We start from the raw sequence: 25,396 nt of genomic DNA on the forward strand, positions 1-25,396 counted from the left end.
ACGTAGATGGGAAAGATACAGGATAAATGAAGGGGGCAGGGAGATAAACAGAGTGTGATAGCAGCCTAAGAGAGTATAATATAAAACTAGGAAAGTAGAGAAAATTTTAAGGATGAGATAATACGTAACAATGGCAAATTCTAAAGTGATTGTGTATTGAGAAAAGTCCAGTAACTACTCGTAATTTACAGGTTATTCATAACCTACAATGGGAACGAGAGGAAGAATAAATGGATGGTGGAGAAGATAATGACGCAAGTAATATGAAGCTACTTTTTTACGGAATGTAGTGGTGAGAGTCATCAAGGTTAATTATGTTGACAGAGAACTGGATCAAGGGAGGGTTTGTTTCTCCCTTCAGGACTTGATCATAGCTCTTGATAGAACATGTTAGTAAAGGACTGACTGAAAAGCTAAGAGAAATAAAGTTTTGGAGAGACAGAAGAAGTTGGGATAAGAACATCTTTTGCTGAGGGCTAATCTTAGAACAGAAGAAAGCCAATCTGTAGAGGTGTGAGAGAGGTGTGAAGATGCATAGACTTTTAAATAGAAAGGTGAAGACATTCTCTACGAAGCCCCATTTTCTCACTTAACTGAAGGGAGTTAGCTGCTCAATCTATGAGAATTTGATGCTTAAGAAGCTGAGACAAGGGGCTGGAGAGATGGCTCAGCTGTTGAGAGCTCTGGCTGCTCTTGCAGAAGACCTGAGTTCTATTCTTAGCACCTATATGGCAGCTAACAATTGTCCAGAACTCCAGTTCCAGGTGATCTGATGCCCTTTTATGGCCTCCACAGGCTTTGGATGACATGGGTGCACTTACATACATGCAGGCTGTACACTCACACACACAAAATAAAAATAATAAATTTATATATATATACATATACATATATATGCTGAGAGAAAAGAATAGAGGTGGCTGGAGCAGAACCTTAGACATGACATCATAAGTATTAGATAAAAAGGTGGAAGGGGTCTGGATCGCTGTGAAACAGAAACAGAGAGGACTCTGGCAAAGTGAGAGTTTAATGGGTTGGCGGGGCTGGGCCTCAACTTGGGTGTGAGGAAGTACCAGCAATCTAATGGCTACAGGGGGGTAGCTTATAAAGGGAAAGAATGCAGAAAAAGAGACTACTTCTCTGCTGTTTGGGGCTGTTTTGGGAGCTGTTCACAAAGGGCGTGGGGGGTTTGTACCTGGTGAAAATTATCGAGGAAAACTCCTATTGTAAAGCTGCTTTTGTCAGCTTGCAGGTGGCTGGGAGTTGGCTGACTCAGTTCCTCTTAGGGGCCTTATGGTTTCTGGGTCTGGGGTTGCCTGGAACTGAACCCTATCAATAAGATTGTGTTTACATCCCAGATACGTTACTGAAGGCTGCCCGCTAGAGCTCTTTGAGACTGGTATTTGAGGTGACTGGTGTAAAATCTTAGATATGACATTATAAGATTCTATTTACATCCCAGATGTTACCTCAGGTTGACCACTAGGATCTCTTTGAGACTGTTTTCTCTTAAGTTGTTAGGGGATTCAATGAGATGATGCACATATAAATTATAAAGCACTTCTTAAGTGAGAGTTTGAAACACCTGCTGTGGGAAATGGGATACAGCATGAATAAGAGATGAAATGGAGTATAGACAAGCACAAGGAAGGCAGAGGTGATGTTCAGAGCAAGTCCATACAGGCTTGAGATTCACTTCGGCATAATGGAGTGAAGAAAGGAGATTCTGTGTGAGGGTAGGTGCAGAGTATAAAAGGCTGAAGAAATCTAGGTAAGAACCATTTTAAGACCTTTGTAAGTTGGAAAATACACAATTTTATATAAAAGTGGCTTTTGATTCATTGACATGCTATATATTTTACTTATGCTACAGTTAGAACCACATCTCAAGACCCTCAGAATAAAGTTCAAACTAGACCAGATCTTATCCCATTTTGAGCTGTTTGTGTGTGTGTGTGTGTGTGTGTGTGTGTGTGTGTGCGTGCGCACGCACGCTGGGAATTGAACCCAGGGCCTCAAACTAACCAAATCTCCAGCCCAACACATTACATTTTAGAAATAGTCATATAATTATTTTTAAAATTTCTTTTCATATTTTGGGAGCCCTCTCTCCCCTAAAAAGCATAGGCTCCAGGTACTATGTCTATAGCATGAAATCTATAGTATAAAGACATGAATGAAACAGCTGTCCATGGCCCAAATCAAATAAACATTGTTGTGAACAATGACAGTAGTGAGACAGCACACTAGGGAAGCTTAAGCGACTGAACAACAAAAAAGTGGAGGGTAAGGAGCCATGTTGTTAGAATTTTTAGAATTTGGAAATCAAGGTCTCGGATTCCAGGTACAGCAAAGCCCTCATATGACTGAATTCCGAGACTCCAGGCAAAAGTCAAAGTGACAAGGAAATGACAGCGCTAAGGGTAGCAGGTGTGTCCATTTTCCGAATTAGTTGGTGAGCCTACAAAGATCTGTCCCTCACTGACATCCTCCACTATCCCATTGTGACAATTCAGAAGCCCTCCTTGATTGATAAAAACAGCTGCCAAACTTGCTCTGCTCGCTTTTGTTACCCCAACTGTAGAATTCTAGGTGAGAAATGTCTAAACCCTTAGGCCATGTGCCTTGCTCTGGAACCGGTAAAAAAAAAAAAAAAAAAAAAAGCTGCGCTCATCGCAGAAACTCGGTGAAGCTCCGTGGGGCGGCCAATTCTAAACTTCAGTTTAACGATCTGACTGGGCCCTGGGACCAGAGCCTGAGGTGCCCATGCCCTGGAAAATGCCAGAAGCTAGCCTGCCGGGGGGGTTTCTGTATCCTCACTGAGGGATCCAGGATTGAAAACTGCTCAGGAGGCAGGAAAGGGAACGATTCTGACCCCCAGCTGAAGAGAAACTTCTGCAGTCTCCTCCCGGCCAAAAATACGCCGCCTACAACTCCCAGCATGCTTCAGGCTTCAGCTCGGAAGACTGACAGTGCCTCGCACCAATGGAAGAGCCCAGTCTGAGTTCGGGCCGATCCCGTTGCCGCAACATTTCGGTGGTTCTGAGGCTTTCTCTCGTGCCGGAGGGCCAGTTCTTGTGAGATGGTAACGCCACCCACACTATGTCGCTCACCGCCAGCCTCGCTCCTCCTGGTCCCGCTCTCGTCCCTGGTCGAGGGAGCAATAAGGCGAGATGTGGAGCTTCTCGAGTTTATTGGATGGCGCTGGTGTCACTCAGGAGGGCGGAGCTCCCAGCAGCGAGGGCCGCCCCTCTTGGACGGTGATTGGACTCTTCAGAGCTGACTAGGGCTGGGCTTTGGTGCGCGCAGGGCGCCAGTTCTCGGGCATCTGGGCCGCCTCTCTGGGAAGTGGCGGCCACCGGGGAGCGAGGAGCCGGAGGACCCCACTACCTCATCGCGTGGGGGGACGGGCGTGCTTTGTCGCGTGGTGGCGGCGGGACCAGTGGGGAGGGTGGGGGGTGGCCGTGGAGGACAGGAAATGCTGGGGTCAGGGATTTGGCGCCGGACTAGCTGGAGACCTAGATCTGGAAGCGCTTGCGAGGAGGACGGCTTGGGGGACTGAGGAGGGCGGGAATGTGTCTGGGATGGGATGCCGTGGAAAGGCGAGGGCCCAACCACAAGTCCTAAGTAGATCCGTGGATGGTTCCTTAGAGGCATCCTCCTCCCAGCTGCCCCTTTATTTCCCAACAGCAGCGTCCTCACGGTCTCTGTTCGAGTTCTGGAAACCTCTTTGGGTGGGTGAAATCTGCATTGTAGAACTGCCCAGAGCCTTTTCTGATACCGGGTACATACGTGGGGAATATGTCAGAAAACAGGAAGTCGCGTCTGGGTTTCATGCACAATCTCCCCGGTGCGACTGCAATTGGGAACTCGGGCAAAACTCACTGTCCTTCGTGCACGGGGCTTTTCAAAGCTCCCAGGCTCTTGCCTTGTTTGCACACCGTGTGCACCGCGTGTTTGGAAAAGCTGGAACCCTTCTCAGTAGTGGACATCCGAGGGGGAGACTCAGACACAAGCTCTGAGGGGTCACTATTCCAGGAACTCAAGCCACGCAGACTGCGGTCGCAGATTGGCATCTTCTGTCCGGTATGTGATGCTCAAGTGGACCTGCCCTTGGGTGGAGTGAAGGCTTTAACCATAGACCACCTGGCCATGAATGATGTGATGCTGGAGAGTCTGCGTGGGGAAGGCCAGGGCCTGGTGTGTGACCTGTGCAGCGACAGAGAAGTAGAGAAGAGATGTCAGACCTGCAAAGCCAATCTCTGCCGCTTCTGCTGCCAGGCGCATAGGTAAAGAGTGAATACCCCACCTGTTGTGGCTTAAGAGTGGAGAACAGAGATACCAAGACACAGATCCCGCAAAAGTCAAAGAACAATACTGAACGCAGTCGCAGGCTCTAGAGTGGACGTTAACCCCCTCAGCATACCTGTAGAGATAAAAGCAACACATGTTTCAGTTTACAGAGCACATTCGGTTCCTTTCCATCACCAATTATTCGCTAGAAAAACACGATCATTGTAACTCCTACAGAAAAGCAGACATTACAGAAGGCAGACACTTTCCATCCTCCATGTATTGAACGGGGGTTGGAAGCTCAGCAGTACTTTGTGATTTGCCAAGGTCCCACAGCTGGTAAGTGGATGCCTGAACTGAGTCTTCAAGCCTGGTCTGGCTTTTGTGTGTTTCTTACTGTTATATGCCACCTTCTCAGCATAGCTGCTGATTGACTAGGCCTTGCCTAGGCCGTTGCCTTAGACCTCTAGACCTGGTGAGTGCACCGGTTGATGCTAATTGGAGTGTTATGTCTTCTAGCACACTCAAGGAATAGTTTGTTAAATGGTTCACTGTTCCTTCTTTCTTTCCTCCCTTCTAAGGCATCAGAATAGTAGAAAAATAAGACTAACTGAGGTGATAGGTTTAACATAAAATCATTTTTCAATTCTGAATTTGATTTGTTCTCTGGCTTTACTGACAGAACAAGTCTTCGCTCCCTATTTTAACTTGTGATGATTTTTTTTTAAAATCTTTATCAGCTGCTTTATTTTGGTCTTGACACTTAAACCACATGGTATCTAGAGCGAGCTGGTTTCAGTCTCTCTTTTTGCATATATATATATGCAAATATATGTATGTGTAAATATATAAAATTCTGTCTCTCATATAGAAGTACCTTATATGTTTATTACCTTAAGTAGACATACAACCTCTAACTTCATACATATATATACACATATACTTACATACATATATACTTGTGATGATTTTTAACTTGTGTGATGATTGTGTGATGATTGTCTGGCTGCCACCTAAACAGCTAGCTGGACCTAGGTTCTCACAGCCAGACTCATGCCAGAATAGACATATAAACTTCAAGTTCATGGAATGCTAACAGGGAACTCTATAAGTAGTCACCATGGTTTCCTAGGGATTTCCCTCAACCCCCTTAGAAGGATACAGAATTGAATTAAAAGAGAGCTTGGATTTTAGTGCCAATTGATTTCACTTTCTACTAATGCTGATGACGGTAATTCTGGCCTGCCAGTGTGGGTAATGTAGGCACTGGTCAAAGGAATTTTTACTAAAATGTTACTGAAAAGTGAGAGGAGAGTTTGTCAGCGCCAGCTAATCGCTATACAGACCCATGTGGCACGGCTTGTGTCTCCTGGTGCTAGTTTTCCACTGCATCTCACGTCTTGCTTGCTTTAGAAGCAGGTAGTGGCTCTTGGCTAAACTTGCCAGATTAACTCTTGAGGGAAGGTTTCAGGTTGTAGTCTCAGTATTACAACCTTTTACAAAGATAGGTCCCTATCCCATGCCAAACTCAAATATGTTAACATTTTGTTCTAAACAACAACCCCCAAGGTAGGCATTGGCCTCGCTGGATAGAGGAAAAATGAAGCAGAGAGGACCTTGCAGTTTGATGTTAGCAGTTCCAGGACTAAAGTCCAATTTGCTGCACTTCAGAGCCTATATTCCTCGGACCTCTTTGCCAAACTGTCTCCCATCTGGAGTTATTCTCTAATTCCATCCCCAACTGCTTCTTCCTAGGCGGCAGAAGAAGACAACTTACCATACTATGGTGGACCTAAAAGACCTGAAAGGTTACAGCCGGGTTGGAAAGCCCATCCTGTGTCCTGCTCATCCTGCAGAGGAGCTGAGGCTGTTCTGTGAGCTCTGCGACCGACCTGTGTGTCGGGATTGCGTGGTGGGGGAGCACCGGGAACACCCATATGACTTCACCAGTAATGTCATCCACAAGCATGGGGACTCTCTGCGGCAGCTCCTCAAAGGCACCCAGCCCCACGTGGAGGCCCTGGAGGAAGCCCTGGCTCAGATCAAAAGCATGAACAGCACCCTCCAAGAACGAGTAGAGATGGTGGCAGCAGATGTCCGGACATTCTCTGAAGGCTACATCAAAGCCATCGAGGTGCATCGGGAGAAGCTGCTAAAGCAGCTGGAGGACATAAGGGTGCAGAAGGAAAATTCCTTGCAGCTGCAAAAAGCACAGCTGGAACAGCTGCTGGCAGACATGCGGACTGGAGTGGAGTTCACTGAGCACTTGCTGACTAGTGGCTCGGACTTGGAGATCCTCATCACCAAGGGAGTGGTGGTAGAACGGCTCAGGAAGCTGAACAAAGTTGAATATAACACCCAGCCGGGAGTCAATGATAAGATTTTCTTCTTTCCTCAGGAGAAGGCAGGCCAGTGCCGAGGCTATGAAGTTTATGGGGCCATTGATACCAAAGAAGTTAATCCAGCCAAATGTGTCCTTCAAGGAGAAGGTAGGGAGACATTTCCCTTGGCATTGAGAGGGCAGTGGGCAGGGTTGTGATATTTAAAGACATGGCTTGCTGGCTGGGCAGTTGGCAGAACTGTTGCCTAGCATGCAACAAAGCACTGGGTTTAATCCCCAGCTTCATGTAAACCTGGGCACCCCAGCATTCAGTAGGTGGACGCAGGAAGATCAGAAGTTTGAGGTCCTCTTTGGCAGCACAGCACATTTGAGGCCAGCCTGGACTACATGAGAAAACAAGCAAGCAAGCAAACCAAAAAACTGAACAAAAACTAAGGCTTGCTTTAAGAGGCAGAGACTTCCTGCCTGGCTCTTTTTGTTCCCACTTGTTCTGGGTAGAGTGCAGTTACTGTCAATACAGGGGTAAGGCTTGACCATTTTCTACTTCAGAACAGAAGCTACCAAGGAATTTAAGGTTCATGCTTTTTCTCAGGAAACAGAACCTCACTGTACCCACAGATGACAGCACTGACTAGGACAAGGCAAAATCTGCCTGCTCAGAGAGGTGCATGGCAGAGCTTGGTTACTTGTATGCTGTGTAGGGGGTTACAGGGCCATGACAAGACCATGGCGTCCTTTCTTCCTATCCTTTTTGCTTTATGTAAACTTTATGTCATTGAAGTAGTTTCTTTCCTTTTTGAGACAGTATCTTGAACTCATAGAGATCCTCCTGCCTCAGCCTCAGCCTCTGCCTTCCAAGTCTGAGATTAGAAGCATGTGCCACATCCAGCTAGAAATGCTTTCTTTAGACCAGTGTTCTAGTCCTGAGGGAAGCATGTTATTCATGTTCCTGATGGGAAAATTGTATTTATGAGTCATCTTCACTCTGACAAGGAATTTTTAACTCTTTAGAAGTCACAGATCCCTTTAGAAATAATCTCACTCCAGAAACACTCACTAACTAGGGCATTCAATTTCAGGAGTTTCCTAGACCAACCATTCATAAGCCTCTCTACAAACCTACTAGCTCAGGAATCTTGGTTAAGAAGCATGGCTTCATGTGCATGCTGGCCTACAGGCTGTAGCCATTGGGTATTCCCCTAGTACCTTGGCAAGAGCTTCTAGGATGCAGAGGCTCTCAGAACATGCAAGTTGCAAGTTGTTCCATGCTATCCTATTCCAGAAGGATCTGGAGCTTACAGAAGATAGATTTGAAGTTACCAGTCCCCCCAAAGTCTAAAGGTTTTCTTTGGATAGTAGGTCAATCCTGAAAATTTTCAAAGTTCCCTTCAGGCTGAAGTGAAGATCCAGGATCCTGTGTGATCAAGAGCAGACGCTGACTGAAAACTATCCAGGCCTCTAGAGAGACACCTAAGTAAGAGGCATGCCCTGGAAGTGAAGAGGGAAGGAGAAAAGGAAGGGAACATAATAGGTACAATAAACTGAACCACAACTTTTGTCTTGAAGAGAAAAGGCAAGATGGAGTCTGACTTGGAGATGGTCTGTCTGGTTTGCCTGTATCAAAAATGTTTGTCTTTTGCAGATCTCCACAGAGCTCGAGAGAAACAGACATCTTCTTTCACCCTGCTTTGTAAGGATGCTTCAGGAGAGAGCATGGGCAGAGGAGGAGATAACATCCATGTGGAAGTTGTCCCTAAAGATAAAAAAGACAGGTGTGTGTTGCACAATTAGGTACCATAGGCAGTGGTCAGTGAGGTCCTTTGAGTTACTGAAGATGTAAACTGGACTAGATTATCTTCCCATGCCATGCTATGATTCACACAACTGAAGCAAGTGTTTTCTTACGTAGGTTTTATTGCTAGCTTCAGTTCTCAGTATAGCCATCCCTCAGCTTATCCTCATTTCAAGCTTTCGCATGGACAGAGACCTCTTCTATGTGAAATTAAATTGTGCCCTTTATTAAATCTAGCCCACTTTTCTACTTAATTGTTCCAGGAGCACACTTATATTTTCTCTGTAATTAGAATAAGGAGAAGGGGCAACAGAGCAAAGGACACAGCAGAGGCTAGTACAGAAGCCCACAGTAACATTTTCAAGGAAGTTTTCAGGATATTGGGCTAAAGTAGAACTGATGCTATTTGTCTTCTGTTGTGGAATTAACTTCTGAGGCAAATTGAAGCATCCTGTTGGGAGACGTTTACAATTAATATTGAACGTAATGGTTCAGGACCTCCAACCTAAGCTGAGGCAGGCTTGTGAGATGGAGTGACTTTTTGAACTCTTATTTTCATTCAGTCCAGTCAGAACGATTGTCCAGGATAACAAGGATGGATCATACTGCATTTCTTATACTCCGAAGGAACCTGGAATCTATACTGTGTGGGTCTGTGTCAGAGAGCAACATGTGCAGGTGAGTCAGGCCCTTTCATGTGCTATGCAGAGCTCCTTTCCCCCAGGGTCTCTGGTTCTGTCATTTAAGGATCTGGACACATTTCTCATAGGATCAGCAACTTAGCAACTCAGTAGAACTCTCCCCTTCACTGTAGAAACAGCCCAGATTTTGCTGCTTTTGTTCCTGTTAGAGGATGCCTGTGGCCCTAAGAGCTCTGCCTTGCAGAGTTACACTTGCAGTTACTTTGGGTTAAATACCTCTTCTGGTTAGTTTGTTGGAATTATTTATTTGGAGATGCCTCAACCACAGGGACAGTCTATCAGTGGACAAGGACATGCATTCAAGAATTTTCCAACTGGTTTTTAGACTTTGAGTGGGCTGCAATTGGCAGGGTTATGCTGCCTGTCAAATGACCAGTCATTTATCTCCCTAACCATCTGCCCACATAATTCTCAACTGTTCTACATATATGCCTGTCTGCTACCATGGTTACTATACTACCTTCACAAATGAGTGTAACACTTTTTGGTTTAGGAAGTTTTAAAACCTGGGTAATATATTACATATCCAGTAGAGTGTCTCTGCTGACATGGGAGGAGTCAGAGTTCCCACAGCCATAAGTCACCACTGAGGGCAGTAAGTGCAGTATCAGTAAGTGCCGCATTAGTCTGGTGACCTACACACTAGCAAGACTCATGGGTTGCCATTTACTGTGAACATAATCACAATATGTCAGGAGCAGGCTGGTTTTTCTTACATCACTTCCATTTTCTTCAGAGCGTACTCAGGCACAGGGGTTACCGTCTAATCAGGTGCAGCTCAAACTTGTCACAGGACACTATAGTTCTGTAACAAAATTAGAATTTGAACCTATTACTTGAATTCCAGGTTGTTCTGTTTTATTTTGTTGCTGTTGTTCTATAGAGACAGAGTGTCACTATGAACTGTTTTAAAGATAAAAAAAATTGGTTTTATTATTTTATGTGTATGAATGTTTTGCTTGCATGTATATAAGTGCACCCAGGTTATACAGTGCCCACAGAGGCCAGAAAAGGACATTAGATCCCTTGAAACTAGAGTTACAGATGGTTGTTAGCCATTGTGTATGTGCTGGGAACCAGACTGGGGTCCTCTGCAAGAGCACCCAGTGCTCTTAATCGCTGAGCCATTTTTTTTATTTTTGTGTATATGTGTTTGCCTGCATGAGATTATGTGAATAATGTTAATGCAGTGACCAGAGTCCAAAAGAGAGCATCAAGTTCCTCTAGAACTGGAGTTACAGATGATTATGAGCTGCCGTGTAGGTGCTGGGAACTGAACTTGGGTCTTCTGCAAGAGCAAGTGTTATCTTAAGTCCCAAGCCACCTCTCCAGCCTCTGGCTTTAAACTCTTCATCTTTTTGCCTCAACCTCCTAAATGCTAGGATTATAAGCATGTACCAACCATGTCTACCACCATGTTAAAGGTTTTAGTTCATGGTCTTCCCTCAAAGGAAGAGGACTTTTTTCCCAGATAGGGTTTCATTATGTAGCTCTGGCTACCCTGGAACTCTCAGAGATTGGCTTGCCTCAGCCTCCCAGAAATCTGGGATTAAAGGTGTGCACCACCAACACCCAGTTGGAGGGAAAACTGAAAAGGCTTCTCAGATACTAGGCTGTCTACTTTGTCTTTTCTCAGACTATGTGGTTCTTACATAGGCATAGGAAAATTACAACACTTATTAAACACTTTATGTTTAACATAGGATAGAAATTAAAAAAACAAACGGAAGTTCAGTGTATGCAAGAGTCATTGGAGTTCACACAAGTTCTAACCAGCTTAATCAGTAACTGGGTAAATTGCAGTACTCCAACATTCTTTAAAAAAAAAAAAATAGGGGCTGGAGAGATGTCTTAGCGGCTAAGAGCACTGGCTGCTCTTGCAGAGGACCTGGATTCAATTCCCAGCACCCACACGGCAACAAGCAACCATCCATAACACCAGCTCAAGGGGATCCAACGCCTTCTGACCTCCATGGGCATTGCACAACATGGTGTATACTTACATACATGCAGGCAATGCACTCATACACATAAAATTTAAACAATTTTTTTTTTTTAATTAAGAGTTAAGTGGTATGCGGTGGCACATACCTTTAATCCCAGCACTTGGGAGGCAGAGGCAGGTGGATCTCTGTGAAGTCTGAGGCCTGGTCTATGTAGCAAGTTCCAGGCCAGCTGGAGCCACAGGAAGAAAGAAAAGTTGGGAAGAGTTACTAATTTGAGAGTCATTAGCCACACACTAAACTTTTCCGTGTGTCTTCACAGTCCCTGGATAAGTAGATAAACAGATGTGTGGTGTCCAGGGTCTAGTGGCAGGATAGTCACTAGCTCTGTGAGAAGAGATACATGGCCGAGAAACCAAAGCAAGTACTGCCAGATGTCCTAAACTTGTAGTTGTGACATCCTAGTGATTACCCAGAGATTTCTGAAGAATTGAGATGGAGACTTCCAAAGACTGCCATCAGTGTCATGAAAGCCCTGCTGTGGTGCATGTGCCAAAAGATGACATGCTTTCACTTCATACAAGGCTGGAGGGAGGCAGAACCCATGAAGAAAGAGCTTAAGCTCTTTGCCAGACAATCCCCTGCCAGTTCAGATGCCACGGAAACTGGAGCTGACTATAGAACTCTTCCATGTGGGTGCTTAGTTTTTTCATTGAGCAGTTATCTGTGGTAACAAGCGTGGAGGAGGGCCACGCAGACTGATTCCAGTTGCACTCTACTTGTATCTGTCCCATCCAGCTGAGCACAGTCCTTTTCCTCTGATATATTTCTGCCCTGTGTCTTAGGCTAGTGACTTAAGACTGCTTAGTCTATGTCGATGCACATCTCATTGATTCACGAGGTACGGTCTTTGCTCTTGGCCTGAACCTTGCAGGGTTCACCATTCACTGTGACCGTGAGAAAGAAGCATCGCCCCCACTCAGGTGTGTTTCACTGCTGTTCCTTCTGCTCCAGTGGAGGCCAGAAAACGGCACGCTGTGCCTGTGGAGGCACCATGCCAGGTAAGGAGGAAGGTCAGTGCCCTCAAGTCTGCTAGCAGCAGCAGTGGTGGCAGTCATTCCTTTACTGCCGCACAGCCAGGAGCTTAGGGTGTTTGGACTGAGGCTTTGCTTCTAGAAATATAGCCTTGGTAGAGACAGGGTAAACAAAAAATCCACATAAGCATCTTTGTTCTAAATTGAAATAACTGGCTTCAAAGTTCTGAGTTCTTTTAGTTTTGATGCAGTTTACCAGTCTGCACCCTTTCTAGCAGCCAGAGCAACTGTAATACAGACCATTTAATCTCCTTTAAAATCATGAAGAAATTCCAAATCTGGGGGCAGGGATCAGGGGCAGGCGATGATTGAACAAGGTCTGGCTCTCTGGGGAGGCAGGATCTCCAGGCAAGAAATCTTTTTTTCTTTTTTTTTTAAGTTTATTATTTTTATGTCTATGTGTGTATTGGCTGCAATGTAGGTAAGTGCACCCATGTCGTGCAATGCCCGAGGAGGACAGAAGAGGCTGTTGGATCCCCTGGAACTGGAGTTACAGACATATGTTAGCTGCTATGTGGGTGCTGGAATTCGAACCTGGGTCTTCTGCAAAGAACAACCAGTGTTCTTAACCGCTGAGCCATCTCTCCAGCCCTAAATCATTTTTTAAAAATTATTCTATCATGTCTACTCTAACAGAGACCCATAAAATGGGCTCTTATAGCCTTTCATATAATCACTTCAGAATTTACCTCCTTTTTCATTTTCATTAATAGACTTTTTTTTTCACTCATTTTGCAGTTAAAATCTGAACTAGTTCATCTTCAGATAGCACATTGTAACAGTTTTGAGAGCCTTGGCTGACTATAGTTGTCTTGAAAGTTCTGACTATGTAGAATCAAGTAATTCCTCTTAGCAGATTTTCCTAGAGATTTTCACTCACCTAAGTCCAAATGTTGCCAGGGGGTTTAATTTCCATGGTAACAGCTCAGTAGAGAGGACTCCACTCTCAGGGTTGTTCTCCCCCTTTGTGTTGTGCAGGTGGGTACCTAGGCTGCGGCCATGGGCACAAAGGCCACCCAGGTCGCCCCCACTGGTCTTGCTGTGGGAAGTTTACTGAGAAGTGTGAGTGTACATGTGGCACAGGGGGACAGAGCACACCGAGGAGTCTGCTTAGGACAGTGGCACTCTGATGGCTTCCTGGGTATGAGCTCGACCAGGTAAACCTGCAGCCAATGTGACTTGGATTTCCAGAGGACCCCAGAGCTTGAGTAATTATGAAGAGACTGACAGAATGAAACAAGAGTGCCTTATCTGACATTAGCGTTCAAGTGCTTTTTTGTGAGCTACTCACCTGTCACTGTAGCGGTGAAGCGCAGAAGTCCACCTCTGCACTGTTCTTCAAGGCAGGTGATGCTCTTCCTATACCACGGGAGGCTTCCTTCTGTTTTATACAGGCATGAAATGTCTATGCCATCGGAACAGAAAGATCATGGGGGGGGTGTAATTTTCTAATGTATTATAACCTCTTCAGTTTATTCCTGGGCTACAATTTAAACATTTCTTCCATGAATGAAAACCCCTTGACTGAGTTGCTTTTTGTTGGCATTCTTTTAGGGGCTTTCCCAGTATATGCTTCATGACGATTATAAAATGTGATTTTGCTATTTGGGTGAGTTTCCCGCCTCCTTCTGAAAGAAGCCTAGATTGATTATATACAGCATACAAGTAGGAAGTTAATAAAGAGGAATGGTGTAGAAAGGTCTTATCCATCTTTGCATTTCTCATGCGAGGTGAACTACATACCTTCACCCTCACAGCTCTCCTTTCTAGTGTCATTGCCTGTGTCTCTACACCTAGAAACTGACTGAAAGCACTGACTTCCAGGGTACCTCCCAAGCTGTTAGACTTTCCTGCCTCAGGCCTGCTGAGGTCTTCTCTGGTTACATTTTGTATCTTCTGGGATTCTTGGTTTCTTAGTCAGAAATAAGTTCAGCATATATTAAATATAATTATTGAAATTTGCATTGTAAGATCCCTTAATAACTGGGCAATTCATTTGAGTGGAGAAATGGATTAGGCACAGGAAGTGAAATAATTAGATGACAACTATCAAGTCACCATGGAATATATTTCTTTCTTGAAGCTGCTGGATTCAGGCTACATTAAAGCCATAAACATTAAGATACTAATTTCCATTCTTTCCAAAAACATTCCCTTTAGCCTTTCTGTAGTGTCTTCCCAGAGGACACTACTGCCCATTACTATCTCAAATTGTTCATGTTTGCCCCTCACTCCTGATGTCTCTGGACCCACAGCTCATCATTGCTGCTTTAAAACCATTGGTTCTCAGCCAGGAGTAACTTTTCCCCACCTCCACCTCTCCAAGGAGTAGCTGGCAGTTTTGCAAAGTCTTAGAGATGGTACTGGTTGTCTCTGCAAGAGGAGGGTGCTAATAGCATGTAGTGGGGTTACAGACCAGAGATATATTAAGTTAAGTAGTTCACAGTGACCAGAGCAGCTTTCCTAACAAATAGAACATTTGTTAGACCTCCACGAAGCATCATCCCTGCACTCTGGCTCATTGCCTGTTCCTTCTGTCTCTGCTCATATAGCTTCCTGTTCTCTGTATACTGAAGAGAGCTAAGGGGAAGTTCTATCCTTCCATGGTTCCCTAGAGATCTCAACTTATCATAATTTCATTTTTAAGAATTTTTATTTTTATTTTATGTGTATGAGTGTTTTTGCCTGCGTGTAAGTGCACCGGTGTCGTGCACTGTTCACAGAGGCCAGAAGCGGACACTGGATTCCCTGGAACTGGAGTTATGGATGATTGTTAGCCACCAAGTGGATGCTGGGAACCAAACCTAGGCCCTCTGCAAGAACAACCAGTGCTCTTGGCCACTGAGCCATCTCTCTAGCCTCCCTATCAAGACTTGTTTGTACACTGATGACTCCTAAGCTTACCTCCAGGTCCACTCTATATGATTATGTCCAATAGGCTATTTAATGTCTCTTCCTGTATGTATAACAGGTACCTGAAATTTATATGTCCAGACTTGCAGTTTCCAGTTCTTCCCTCTTGACTGCCACTACCAAACTGTTTCTCTTTTAGTCTTCTCTATCTCTTTACAAGGATGCTTGTTGCCAGGCCTGAAGACCTGAGTTTAATTCCCAGGGCCATGTGGTAAAAGGAGAGACCCAGCTCTTGCAAGTTGTCTTCTTGACCTCCATACAATGCATTGTAGCACTTAAACACCCCCACATGTACACACACAAAAGAAATGTAATTTAAAAATTAAAAAGAAAAGCCTTGGAAACGTGGCATGCCTGTCTACACATCTAAAACACAGCAAATCCTACCAGCCTTACCTTCAAAACACATCTAACCACTGCTCTCCACATGCATTGCTACCATCCTGGTCTCAGATGTCAAGACTTGTCACCTGAAGTTTTATGATGGTCTTCTAATCAGCCTGTTTCCACCTTACTCCCTTACCCTGTCTTCTCCCAATAGAGGTCCTTTCAGAGAATGTCATATTATGTCATTCTGCTAAGCATCTTACTTCGATCAGAAAAAAAGTCATGATACATCCTTCATCAGCATATGACCAGCATGATCTCTGCTTATTTCCTACCTATCCCTCCACCATCTCTCCGGCCACACTGGCCTGCCCGGTGCCCTTTACACTGAAAACACTGTCTTGGAGCCTTTATAGTCACTGCCCCTCCATCTGAGAAGCCTTTTTCACAGATATATCCTACTTCCATGATTCACTCTGATTCTTCAGGTTTCTGTTCCAGTGTCAACTACCTCCAAACAGTGATGTCCTAAGTACCCTGCATACAACAGCACCTCATCCAGGAGAAGATATCACCTGCCTTGCACACGTCATCATATATAGTCTGTCATATGTCTGTCCTATTACACTAGACTTTGAACTCTATGAGGGCAGGAATTTGACATTTAATAACTACTATGTTATCCCCATGTAGGAGTTTTGGGCACACAGTAGAGACAATATTATGTTGAATGAATAAAAATTAATTGAAAAATTGGAATTTTTAGTTTGGCTGTACTTGGTTTTCATGACTTTCCTTCTCCCAAACCCAAGTAGTTCTCATTTAATCGAGTATCACTTGGGAAAATACCGTCTCTCAAACTTGTTGGATAAATTATGTGTACCTGAGGGACCAGCCTTGAATTTTCCAGTTACCTCAGTCAGCTAGGGATTCTTCTGTCATGAAGAAATCTGCTTATTACATCATCTTTCCCCATGTGTGTTTTTATGAATCAGATTGCAGAACTGTGGATAAAAAGCTTACGTATTTATTTGGAAAGATTTCAGTAACTGGACAACTTCATCATCTCTATTAGAAGAATACAGTATAAAGGGAAAACAGGTTGCTTAGAAGACAATCACAAAAATGAAATGGGGTTTGGTGAACACATAGTAAGTCTGTCAGACTGCCAACTGCATAGGCCCCTCTATTACAGCCTTCACCATAGATGAAGTTATACTGCAACAGAAAATTCCTGTGGGACATCTAGGTTCTGGCTAATGCCTCAGTCTCTAGGCAACATTAATGGGAACAAATCTGATACAAATATATGAAGTTTGCTTAAGTGACAGAAGGGGATGCTACTCCCTGGCCTATAGAATAAAGGGGTCTTGGCCCAGTTTAATTCAACTCCACTAGCACCCAAAAGACCTGGCAAAAGTCAGAGTAATGTGAAAAACCTAAAACTCCAAGGTGAGGATAAAGGCACTGTCCTAGGGTAAGAAAGTCCTTCAGGAGTGTGGTGGTGCAAGCCTATAATCCCAGCACTTGGGAGGCATAAGCAGGTAGATCTCTTGAGTTTGAGGCCAACCTGTTCTACATAGCGAGTTCCAGGCCAGCTGGGGCTACAAGGAGACCCCATCTCAAAAAGACCAAAAAAAAAAAAAAAAAAAAAAAAAAATTCGCTAACCTCTAAATTCAATCATTGATCAGCATTACTCTAAAGGATGAATGCCTTAGGCGTGGCTCAGCTAGAATTAGCTTGATGAAGTGAATGCTAATTAGAAGTAGAAATAGGAAAAGGCATCCCACTCTGTTGACTTCTACCTATTGATAAAGGCATACCTTTGCTACTTCTTCAAGGCACTTAATAGGTCAGTTTCTATGATGAGCTCTCCCAACTACACAGCCCCCTCTATCACAGCCCTTGCACCATGCCAGAGCATAGCCACACATTCAATTAATGCCTGTCCTCCCTTCTGGACTCTTAAGCCTCAGGAAGACAGGCTTGCATTTGGTTTTGCTTACCCTTATATCTGAAATACTCAACAGAGCCTGGCACACATTAGGTACTTGATAGATTTTTCGATTAATGCATGTGTAACTGAGTAATAGAAACTGTCTCCCCATCCTTCCTCTCTTATAAAACCTCTACCTCTACTTACATCTTGCTATGGAACCTGGGTAAAAGGACTCAAGATGGAAACACATTATATGGCTACATGTTACCTGTTCTCAACTGAGACTGTTCTTACATTTCCATCTCCTTCCCTCAGCTTCTGACTCCTGAAGTACATTGCACCTAATTAACCTTAATCTCATTTTTATTGATGAAAACATTTTAATACAGATTATATGCCTAGGAATTCAAATTTTCTATTCTATGTCTCTTTGTGCCTGCACATATGCTTTTGGGGTCTTCATGTACTTTTCTAGAAAGGGCTAGAAGCTATATGATAGCAGTAAACATCCCATTTTGTAAGCTCAATTCTTACGGTATTAAACATCCAGTTTTCATATAACAAGAGGCCATGCTACTTGTAGCCCATGATTATCCTATTGGTGTGGGAGAGTCTACTTGGAGCTCTGCAAAGAGCCACTTGATTGAGCAAGAGATACTCAGGAAATAACATTGTGCATAAGGAGCCATAATAAATCATTAGATGAGAGCATGATGCTGCATGCCTATAATCTTGGCTACAGAGCGTACACAGCAAGACCCTGAATTTAAAAAAAAAAAAAAAAAAAAAAACCACAATCACATGATTGCCAGAGAAAGGGGTCCCATCCCATAAAGGTGTAACTCTGCCTACTGCTGTCCATTATTGCATGGCAATAGGGGTCCTGGATGGAGTTTCAAAATTTTACTAGTATTTTTTAAATTTCTATTTTATTTGTATGAATGTTTTGCCTGCATGTATGTAAGTGCACTATGTGTGTGCAATGCCCATGGAGGCCAGAAGAGGGCATTGGAGCCCTTGGAACTGGAGTTAAGAATAATTGTTAGCCTCCATGTGGGTGCTGGGAACCAAACCCAGGTCCTCGGCAAGAACATCCAGTGCTCTTAACCACTAAGCCATCTCTTCAGCCCCTGGATACAGTTATTAAAGAGCCTGAAAGTCTATCTAGCCATGGAAAACTTTATCTTCACTCTTGGACCAAGTTGAAAAAAAAAAAATCTGTGACCAAAGCTAGGTTAAGACATTCTAATCAAGTGGTTTCACGCTTCCTAAGGCCACAACATCTTCCCTTCAGTTCCTATATCCATTTGGCTAATGGAGAGAAACAGCATGAAGAAGCATTTGGAAAGTTGCAGAGGGCAGCCTAAAAATGTCTTATATCACTTCTCTGCATGTTACCCCAACTAGAATTCAGTAATGTGGAGCCTAAATGCAGCCAGGAAACATACTCTCTAGATGCCCAGAGGAAATAGGGTTTGGTGAATACATAGCACATCTGTCAGACTGTCAAACCCATGTTTATTAGAGGATGCCAGTGATAACACAAATACTGAGTGGAACAATGGTCAATACTGAAACAGTACTAAATGCTACAGATAACTAAAATTTACCCAAACATTAAATTATATAATAGAAATACTACATGATAGAAATACTGTGAAAACAAATGATACACATACTAAATGAAAAAACTAAGTGACACAGTCACACTGATGCTGATACAAACAATGGTGCACACACTAAATGACAGATACCAGATGATACCACAATACACTACTCGACATCTGTTTATGAGCAATGTATCTCCTTGGCTTTAAGCCAGGGAAGAACTTTCTGGACTAAGGCAGCCATACAGAGCTGGATGGTTGCAGGGATCTACTATCTGCTCAGCCCACAGAGAGGCTTACAGGGAAGAGCCTGGCCAGCAAGAAAAGATGAAGTAGATGGGATCCAACCTGCATTAGACAAGGTAGTAACACCAGTCCTCCATCAGCTGAAAGGAAGGCAATACAGGCTTTATTGTTTGTTTGAGACAAGGTCTCACTATGTAATTCAGACTGGCTTTGAACTCAATATGTAACCCAGGCTAGCCTCAAACTTAAGGTCCTCTGACCTTTGCTTTCAGGGGGCTGGGATCATAGGCATTTTCCATCATGTCTGGCTATACGGCTTCTTGAGCTTTACAGATGCTTTCTACGGTTCTTCCACAGCTGCCTTCCCAAACCGTTTAACTACAAAGCTTTCTTTGTTTTTGTTTGTTTGTTTTTTGAGACAGACTCTCACTCTGTAGCCAAGGCTGGCCTGAAACTTACTTTGTAGCATAAATTGGCCTCCAACTTACACTCTTTCTGCATCAGCCTCCTAAGTGCTATAATTACAATTGTGGACTACCATGATTGGCTTCCAAAGCATTTCTGTTTTTGTCTATAATCCAGGCTGAGCTGAAGTCCCCATTCTCTTGCTTCGAAGTATTTGGATTATAGGCCATGTACCACCATGCCCAGCTTAAAAGCATTTTTTAATCTGAAATAACTGACAAATTTCTATTCCATTCATTAAATAAACTGAGTAATAAACATGATTAAACCAATTTGTTAACATGGTGACCTATCCTCAACTCCAGGCAAAAGAATATGCCTCAGCTTGAGGAGGGTGTTAAGTCTTGAAGGTGAAATCTAAGAAAGGAGCTCAAGGATTATGGTGGGAATGTCATTCCCAGATCCTAGTACAAACCAGCCATAGCACTGTTCTGTACCTGACAGAGGACATTAGATGCCAAAAAGGATTTTGAGGTCAGCCAGTGTAAGCTTGGTGATAGATTCTCCAGATCCTGAAAGAACCTGTTTGGCCAAATCTTTCTTTTTTTCTTGGAGCTGCAAGATCTTCTCTTCTACTGTTCCCTTACAAACAAATCTAAAAACCAAGCAAACATACAAATGATCAGAAACCCAAAGCAGCTTATTTAATAATGCATTCAAATTTCTGTGCTGCTATTTTTAATGAGACTTTTTTTTTAAAAAGTTTTCTTAGGATTAACTAAGATTAGGGAATTCAAACAACTTTTATTAAATTTGTACATTTAAAATGATGTGCCCCATAGTTTTTATTTCATTCTGAAGCAAGCAAACTGAAAAAGCCCCAAATAAGCAAAAGATATCCCTATGTAAAACAAACAGGAATCAGAGGAGCGGGAAAGGGAGCTGGCAGCAGCGATGGGACGGAAAGGACAGCAAACAGAAACATTTTGAAAATATAACTAAAGGCCTCGGTATGTGAAAAGCTGAGGGTGAAGAAGGAATCTAGTTTCTGGATTAGACGAACAGTGGCACTGTTGACACAAGATCACTGCGTATTAAGCAGATCTGAGGTGGTAGAAAGCAGCAACCTCAGTTTGAGAAGTTTTGATCCTATGAGACATGTAATTACACTTGGCACATGGAGGGTGCTCAGCAAGTATTCATTTTGGTATCTGAATGCACAAACGAATGAACGAACATGGATGAGCATGTGAACTCTTAGGTTCAGATATTTAGCTGGGATTTTGGATATCCAGATTAAAAGTTTAGGAGACAGTGGAATGATTCCCAGCACCCACATGGTGGCTATTCACCGTCCTTAACTCCAGTACCAGGGGAATCCAAAGCCCTCTTCTGACCTCCAAGGCACTGTACAACACGGGTGCACCCACATACATGCAAGGCAATACACTTGTACACATAAAAAAAAAAGTATAGATTTTATACTTACTAGAGTAGATATACTTAAGGGAGGAACATACAGAAATGAACAGAGAAGAAAGCTAAAGACAGAAAAATGAATAACCACTGCATTTGGCAAATTTTGGAGATCACTAGTGCCCCTAAAGAGCAGCTTACGTGAAACTGGGTAAAAGGCAAATAATGAAGGAATGGAGGTAAGCCAGTACAGACTGACTTCTAGACTCTTCACTAAACCTGGTCATCTAAAGGCAATAGAAGAGAGCCATAGCAAGAGTGTATTGCATAGTTAAAAGGCAGGTTTTGTTGTTCTTGAAGTCATGTGGGCCTGGGTAGATGAGCATTCTGCAAATAACAAGCTGTGTACTTCAAAATGTCAGTGTCTAAAACACAGAGACTGGGGTACTGTGCTGGATTAAAGAATACAAAGTTGGGGTTGGAGAGATGGCTCAATGGTTAAGAGCACCAACTGACTGCTCTTACAGAGGCCCCGGGTTCAATTCCCACCACCCACATGGTGGCTCACAACTGTCTGTAAACTCCAGTTCCAGGGGATCCCATGCCTTCTGATCTGAGGGCACTGCAGGACACAAGTGCACTTACATATATACAGGCAATACACTCGTAAACATAAATAAAAATTTAAAAATTAACAATGAAAAAATATAAGTCGGGCAGAGGCAGGTGGATCTCTGTGAGTTCAAGGCCAGCCTGGTCTACATAGTGAGTTCCAGGCCAGCTAGGGCTATAGGGAGACCATGACTCAAAGGAAAAAAAAAAACAAAAACAACCAACCAAAGTCATGACAAGTACATGCTACACTGATCTGGGATTCCTTCTGCTGTGAAGGGTACCACTGGAAGATGTGGTGAAACTGAATAAGGTCTGATCAGGCACTAGTACAATGATGTTATCATCCTAATTTCAATTATATAACTATATACACATATGTGATATGGTTATATAAGAGAATACCCTTATTTTTAGGAAATGTATTTATCTCTCTCCACAAAAACTTTTACACACACACACGGACATGGGAACATTTTGGTAATTTCCTTACAACTTTTCTGTATGACCAAGATTATACCATAATAAAAATTAAGCAAAAAGAAGGGGGAAAAAGGGAGCTAGGGAGCAAGCCCTTTAGGCTGCTTCTAGCCTCTACAGCTTTCTACCACACCCACACCCACACCTACACTTGTTCTTTGGAAGTGACTAACTCTAACTACAGTATCCCTGAGGATATGACTCAGGAGTGTCATTAGTAAAGTGTCACCAAGTATTACTTTATATGCTATTTAAAATACTGTGTAAGAAAGGCCTTCACAAAAGCATGTGTTGGGAAGGGTCAGGGGGCCTTTGCTTACTTGTGTATGACAACATCTTTTTGCTGCCCCACTCGGTAAATTCGGTCACAAGCTTGATCTTCAAGTGATGGATTCCTATTGGAGGAGAGGGATAACGTAGAAATATCAACATCCTATACCAGAGCTGCAAACTAGAGCTGACTGGCCAAATCCAGACCAAAGTCCATTTTTGTATGCTTCTTTAGCTAAAAATGGTACATTTTCAAAGGAGTTTAAGAAAACAAAGTAAAAGAAAACACAAAGAATATGCAACAGAGAACTCTGTACCCTGCAAAGTCTGAAATAGCAATAGAAGTTTGTCAAACTTGTTCTAATATACATTGATCTAAAAAGATGACTACCAAATATCTTTTTATCCTCTACTGAGAAACTGGGGTCAGAATGCTAATAACTCTTAGCACTATCGTCAGTTAATAACTATAAACAATGGAAGCAAAACCAATATTCACATATAGTCTTTTGCTAGCTGGTCGGTCTTGGGTGGGTGGATTGTCTAACCACATCCGTCTAAGCTTCAGAACCTACTTGGAAACATAGGCTGACAAATATTCTCAGATATTTATCTTTTTTCAACTTTAGTATTCAATGATTCAACTAAGGAGATTTGTTTCCTTCTTTAAAAATCTCATGAAATCCAAATTAGCCTCTCATCTTACCTCTTCAAAATCTTGGATAACATATCTCCATCTCAAAACCAGCATAATTCCTAGTGTTTTTCTCACTTCTGTGTATATAGGAATCCTAAGACCTACACACATTCTCCCAAAAGATAGCAACTTGGTCTCTGTACCAGTCCACACTGCCTAGAGAATTAGACAAATCATCCTAGCAACAGCACCTGGTAACAAGGTGGTACAGGCCTGAAATCCCAACTCCTTGGGATGCTGAGGCAAGAGAATCACAAATTCCAGGCCTACCTGGGCTATGCTCAAGGTCAGCTTGCAGAACAATGAAACCCTATCTCAGAAAGTAAAAAGCAGGGCTAGGGTTTATGTACAAGGCTCTAGGCCGAATCCTCGATACTATATAACAGAAAGCAAAAAATAATGACTAGTACAGCAACCGTGGTTTGACATAATTAGAAAATCAGACTGGTTTATCATGAGACTTCTACCTAGTACCACATTGACTCAATCATCTATACCTGGAAAGAACTGTGCTACTGTCACTGAGACTTTACACACAATAAACACAATGACTGTATACTGAGTATTTCTATCAGAATCACAGAATTCCTATTGTTTTTGGAATAATGCTTCTAAAGTTGAGATTTTCTTAAATCTCAATAAATATATCCGGAAAATGGTATTCTAGAGAAAAAAAAGTAAAACTAAGTTATGTTAGCTCTTAGCCATGAGGAAAAGCTGTGCTCCTAGTTTCCATGCAAAAAGATGTTACATTATAAAAATGTTAAACTGGGCATGGTAGTTCGTGTCTTTAATCCCAGCTCTCTGGGAATCAGAGGCAGGCAGATCTCTCTAAGTTTAAGGCCAGCCTGGTGTCTACATAGCAAGTTCCAGGCCAGCTAGAGCTACACAGTGAGACCCTGTCTTAAAAAACAAAAACACAGACCACCCTCTGCTTCCCTGGGCCTGTATAACCCGCAGGCCGCTCTCTGGGGTAAGTCGATCATGCCCTCTGTGCCTTGACTCCTCCGGCCTTGTTCACCCTCCCATCTCCCCCACTGATCTCTCCTCCTAGCCTGGGTCCTGTCCCATTCCATGTCTTGGCACCCCAGACACCTAGGGAACCACCACTGCTTCCTGATTCTTTGCATCCAGACCAACCCAGCTCCTCAGTGAGTCCCCAGGAGCCCTTGGGGCCGCTTCCCACCCCCATCTTCCTTTGCATCTCTGGATAGCACCGCCACGAGCTGCCCTAGACCAGCATGTTTCCTGGGCCCGGCTCCCAGGCCAGTCCAACCCCAAACTCGAGGCCAAAATCTATCCTGGATGGATCCAGACCTTAGGAGAAAGCCTGAGAGCATCTGATCCTCATGTGACTTGGGCTTCTGTGGGAATTCCTGAAGACAAAAGCAATCTGGCCTCTCCAACATAAAATAAAAAGAGAGAACCTGAAGCTTAGACGAACCAGCTTTTCATGCCCAAAAAATAAACCACAAAGAAACATAAAGTTTACAAAAGAAGCAGACCTAAACTGGGAGGCTTGAGTCTCACACAAGAATCAGAAACTACAAAAGAAATTCACATGTCAAAATCACAGAGAAAAAATAGTAACACGAAAAACCAAAATAACATATCCCCACCAAATACCAACAGTCCTCTAGAGGAGTACAATGAGAACCCCCTAGAGATAATGCAGGACATGGAACTCAAAAGAACAGTTATAAACATGATAAAAGAATTCAGTGAATTTAAAGAACACACAAAGAAATCGAATAACTGAAGAAAGATAGGGATAAACTTCTGAATGAATTCAGAAAAGAGTTAGAAATACTGAAACCTACTCAGGCTGAAATGAAGAAGGAAGAGAAACACTCAGTGAGCCAATTAGAAACAACAGGAGAAAGCCACACCAATAGGATGAATGAAATGGAAAACAGAGTATCAAGACTGGAAGATAAAGTGGATGAACTGGACCACTCAAGCAAAGATTATGAAAAATTTAAGAATGGAATATGCAAGAATTATGTGACACCATAAAAAGACCAAACTTACGAATCATAGGCATACAGGAAGGATAAGAATCCCAAGATAATGGACCAGATCTTCAACAGGATCATGGAAGAAAATTTCCCAAAATTAAGAAAGACATGTCCATACAAATACAAAAAGCATATAGAACACCAAACAGACAGGACCACAAAAGAAACTCTCCACGGCACATCATAGTAAAACACGAAACGTACAAAACGAAGAGACAATACTGAAAGCTGCAAAAGAGAAACAACAAGTCACATATGAATGAAAACCCATCAGAATTACAGTTGACTTTTCAGTGCTAAC

The 25,396-nt window shown here is 43.1% G+C and overlaps 2 protein-coding genes across 3 annotated transcripts in view; one reads left to right on the forward strand and one right to left on the reverse strand.

Moving 5' to 3' along the window:
• The first annotated feature begins 3,592 nt into the window (after positions 1-3,592).
• On the forward strand, positions 3,593-17,001 carry Trim45 (tripartite motif containing 45). The gene is made up of 6 exons (XM_008832961.3): positions 3,593-4,289; positions 6,049-6,782; positions 8,277-8,406; positions 8,990-9,104; positions 12,005-12,131; positions 13,143-17,001. Exons 1-6 carry the CDS (start codon positions 3,802-3,804, stop codon positions 13,292-13,294), a joined length of 1,746 nt encoding a protein of 581 aa, XP_008831183.1. The 5' UTR covers positions 3,593-3,801; the 3' UTR covers positions 13,295-17,001.
• Positions 17,002-18,852: 1,851 nt separating this feature from the next.
• Ttf2 (transcription termination factor 2) overlaps positions 18,853-25,396 on the reverse strand; it is a 48,893-nt gene continuing 42,349 nt past the window's right edge. Inside the window, exons 22-24 of one of the 2 annotated variants that reach the window (XM_008832953.3) lie at positions 22,431-22,505; positions 20,100-20,257; positions 18,853-19,337 (exon numbers count right to left, since the gene is read on the reverse strand). In XM_008832953.3, the coding sequence (XP_008831175.1) occupies positions 20,113-20,257; positions 22,431-22,505 (220 nt within the window). In that variant the 3' untranslated portion in view covers positions 18,853-19,337; positions 20,100-20,112. Of the gene's footprint in view, positions 20,258-22,430; positions 22,506-25,396 lie in introns of both variants that reach the window. The other variant, XM_008832950.3, reaches the window with a different exon arrangement.

This window comes from Nannospalax galili, unplaced genomic scaffold (assembly GCF_000622305.1).
Source record: "Nannospalax galili isolate Female #2095 unplaced genomic scaffold, S.galili_v1.0 scaffold1951, whole genome shotgun sequence".
NCBI classification, from domain to species: domain Eukaryota; kingdom Metazoa; phylum Chordata; class Mammalia; order Rodentia; family Spalacidae; genus Nannospalax; species Nannospalax galili.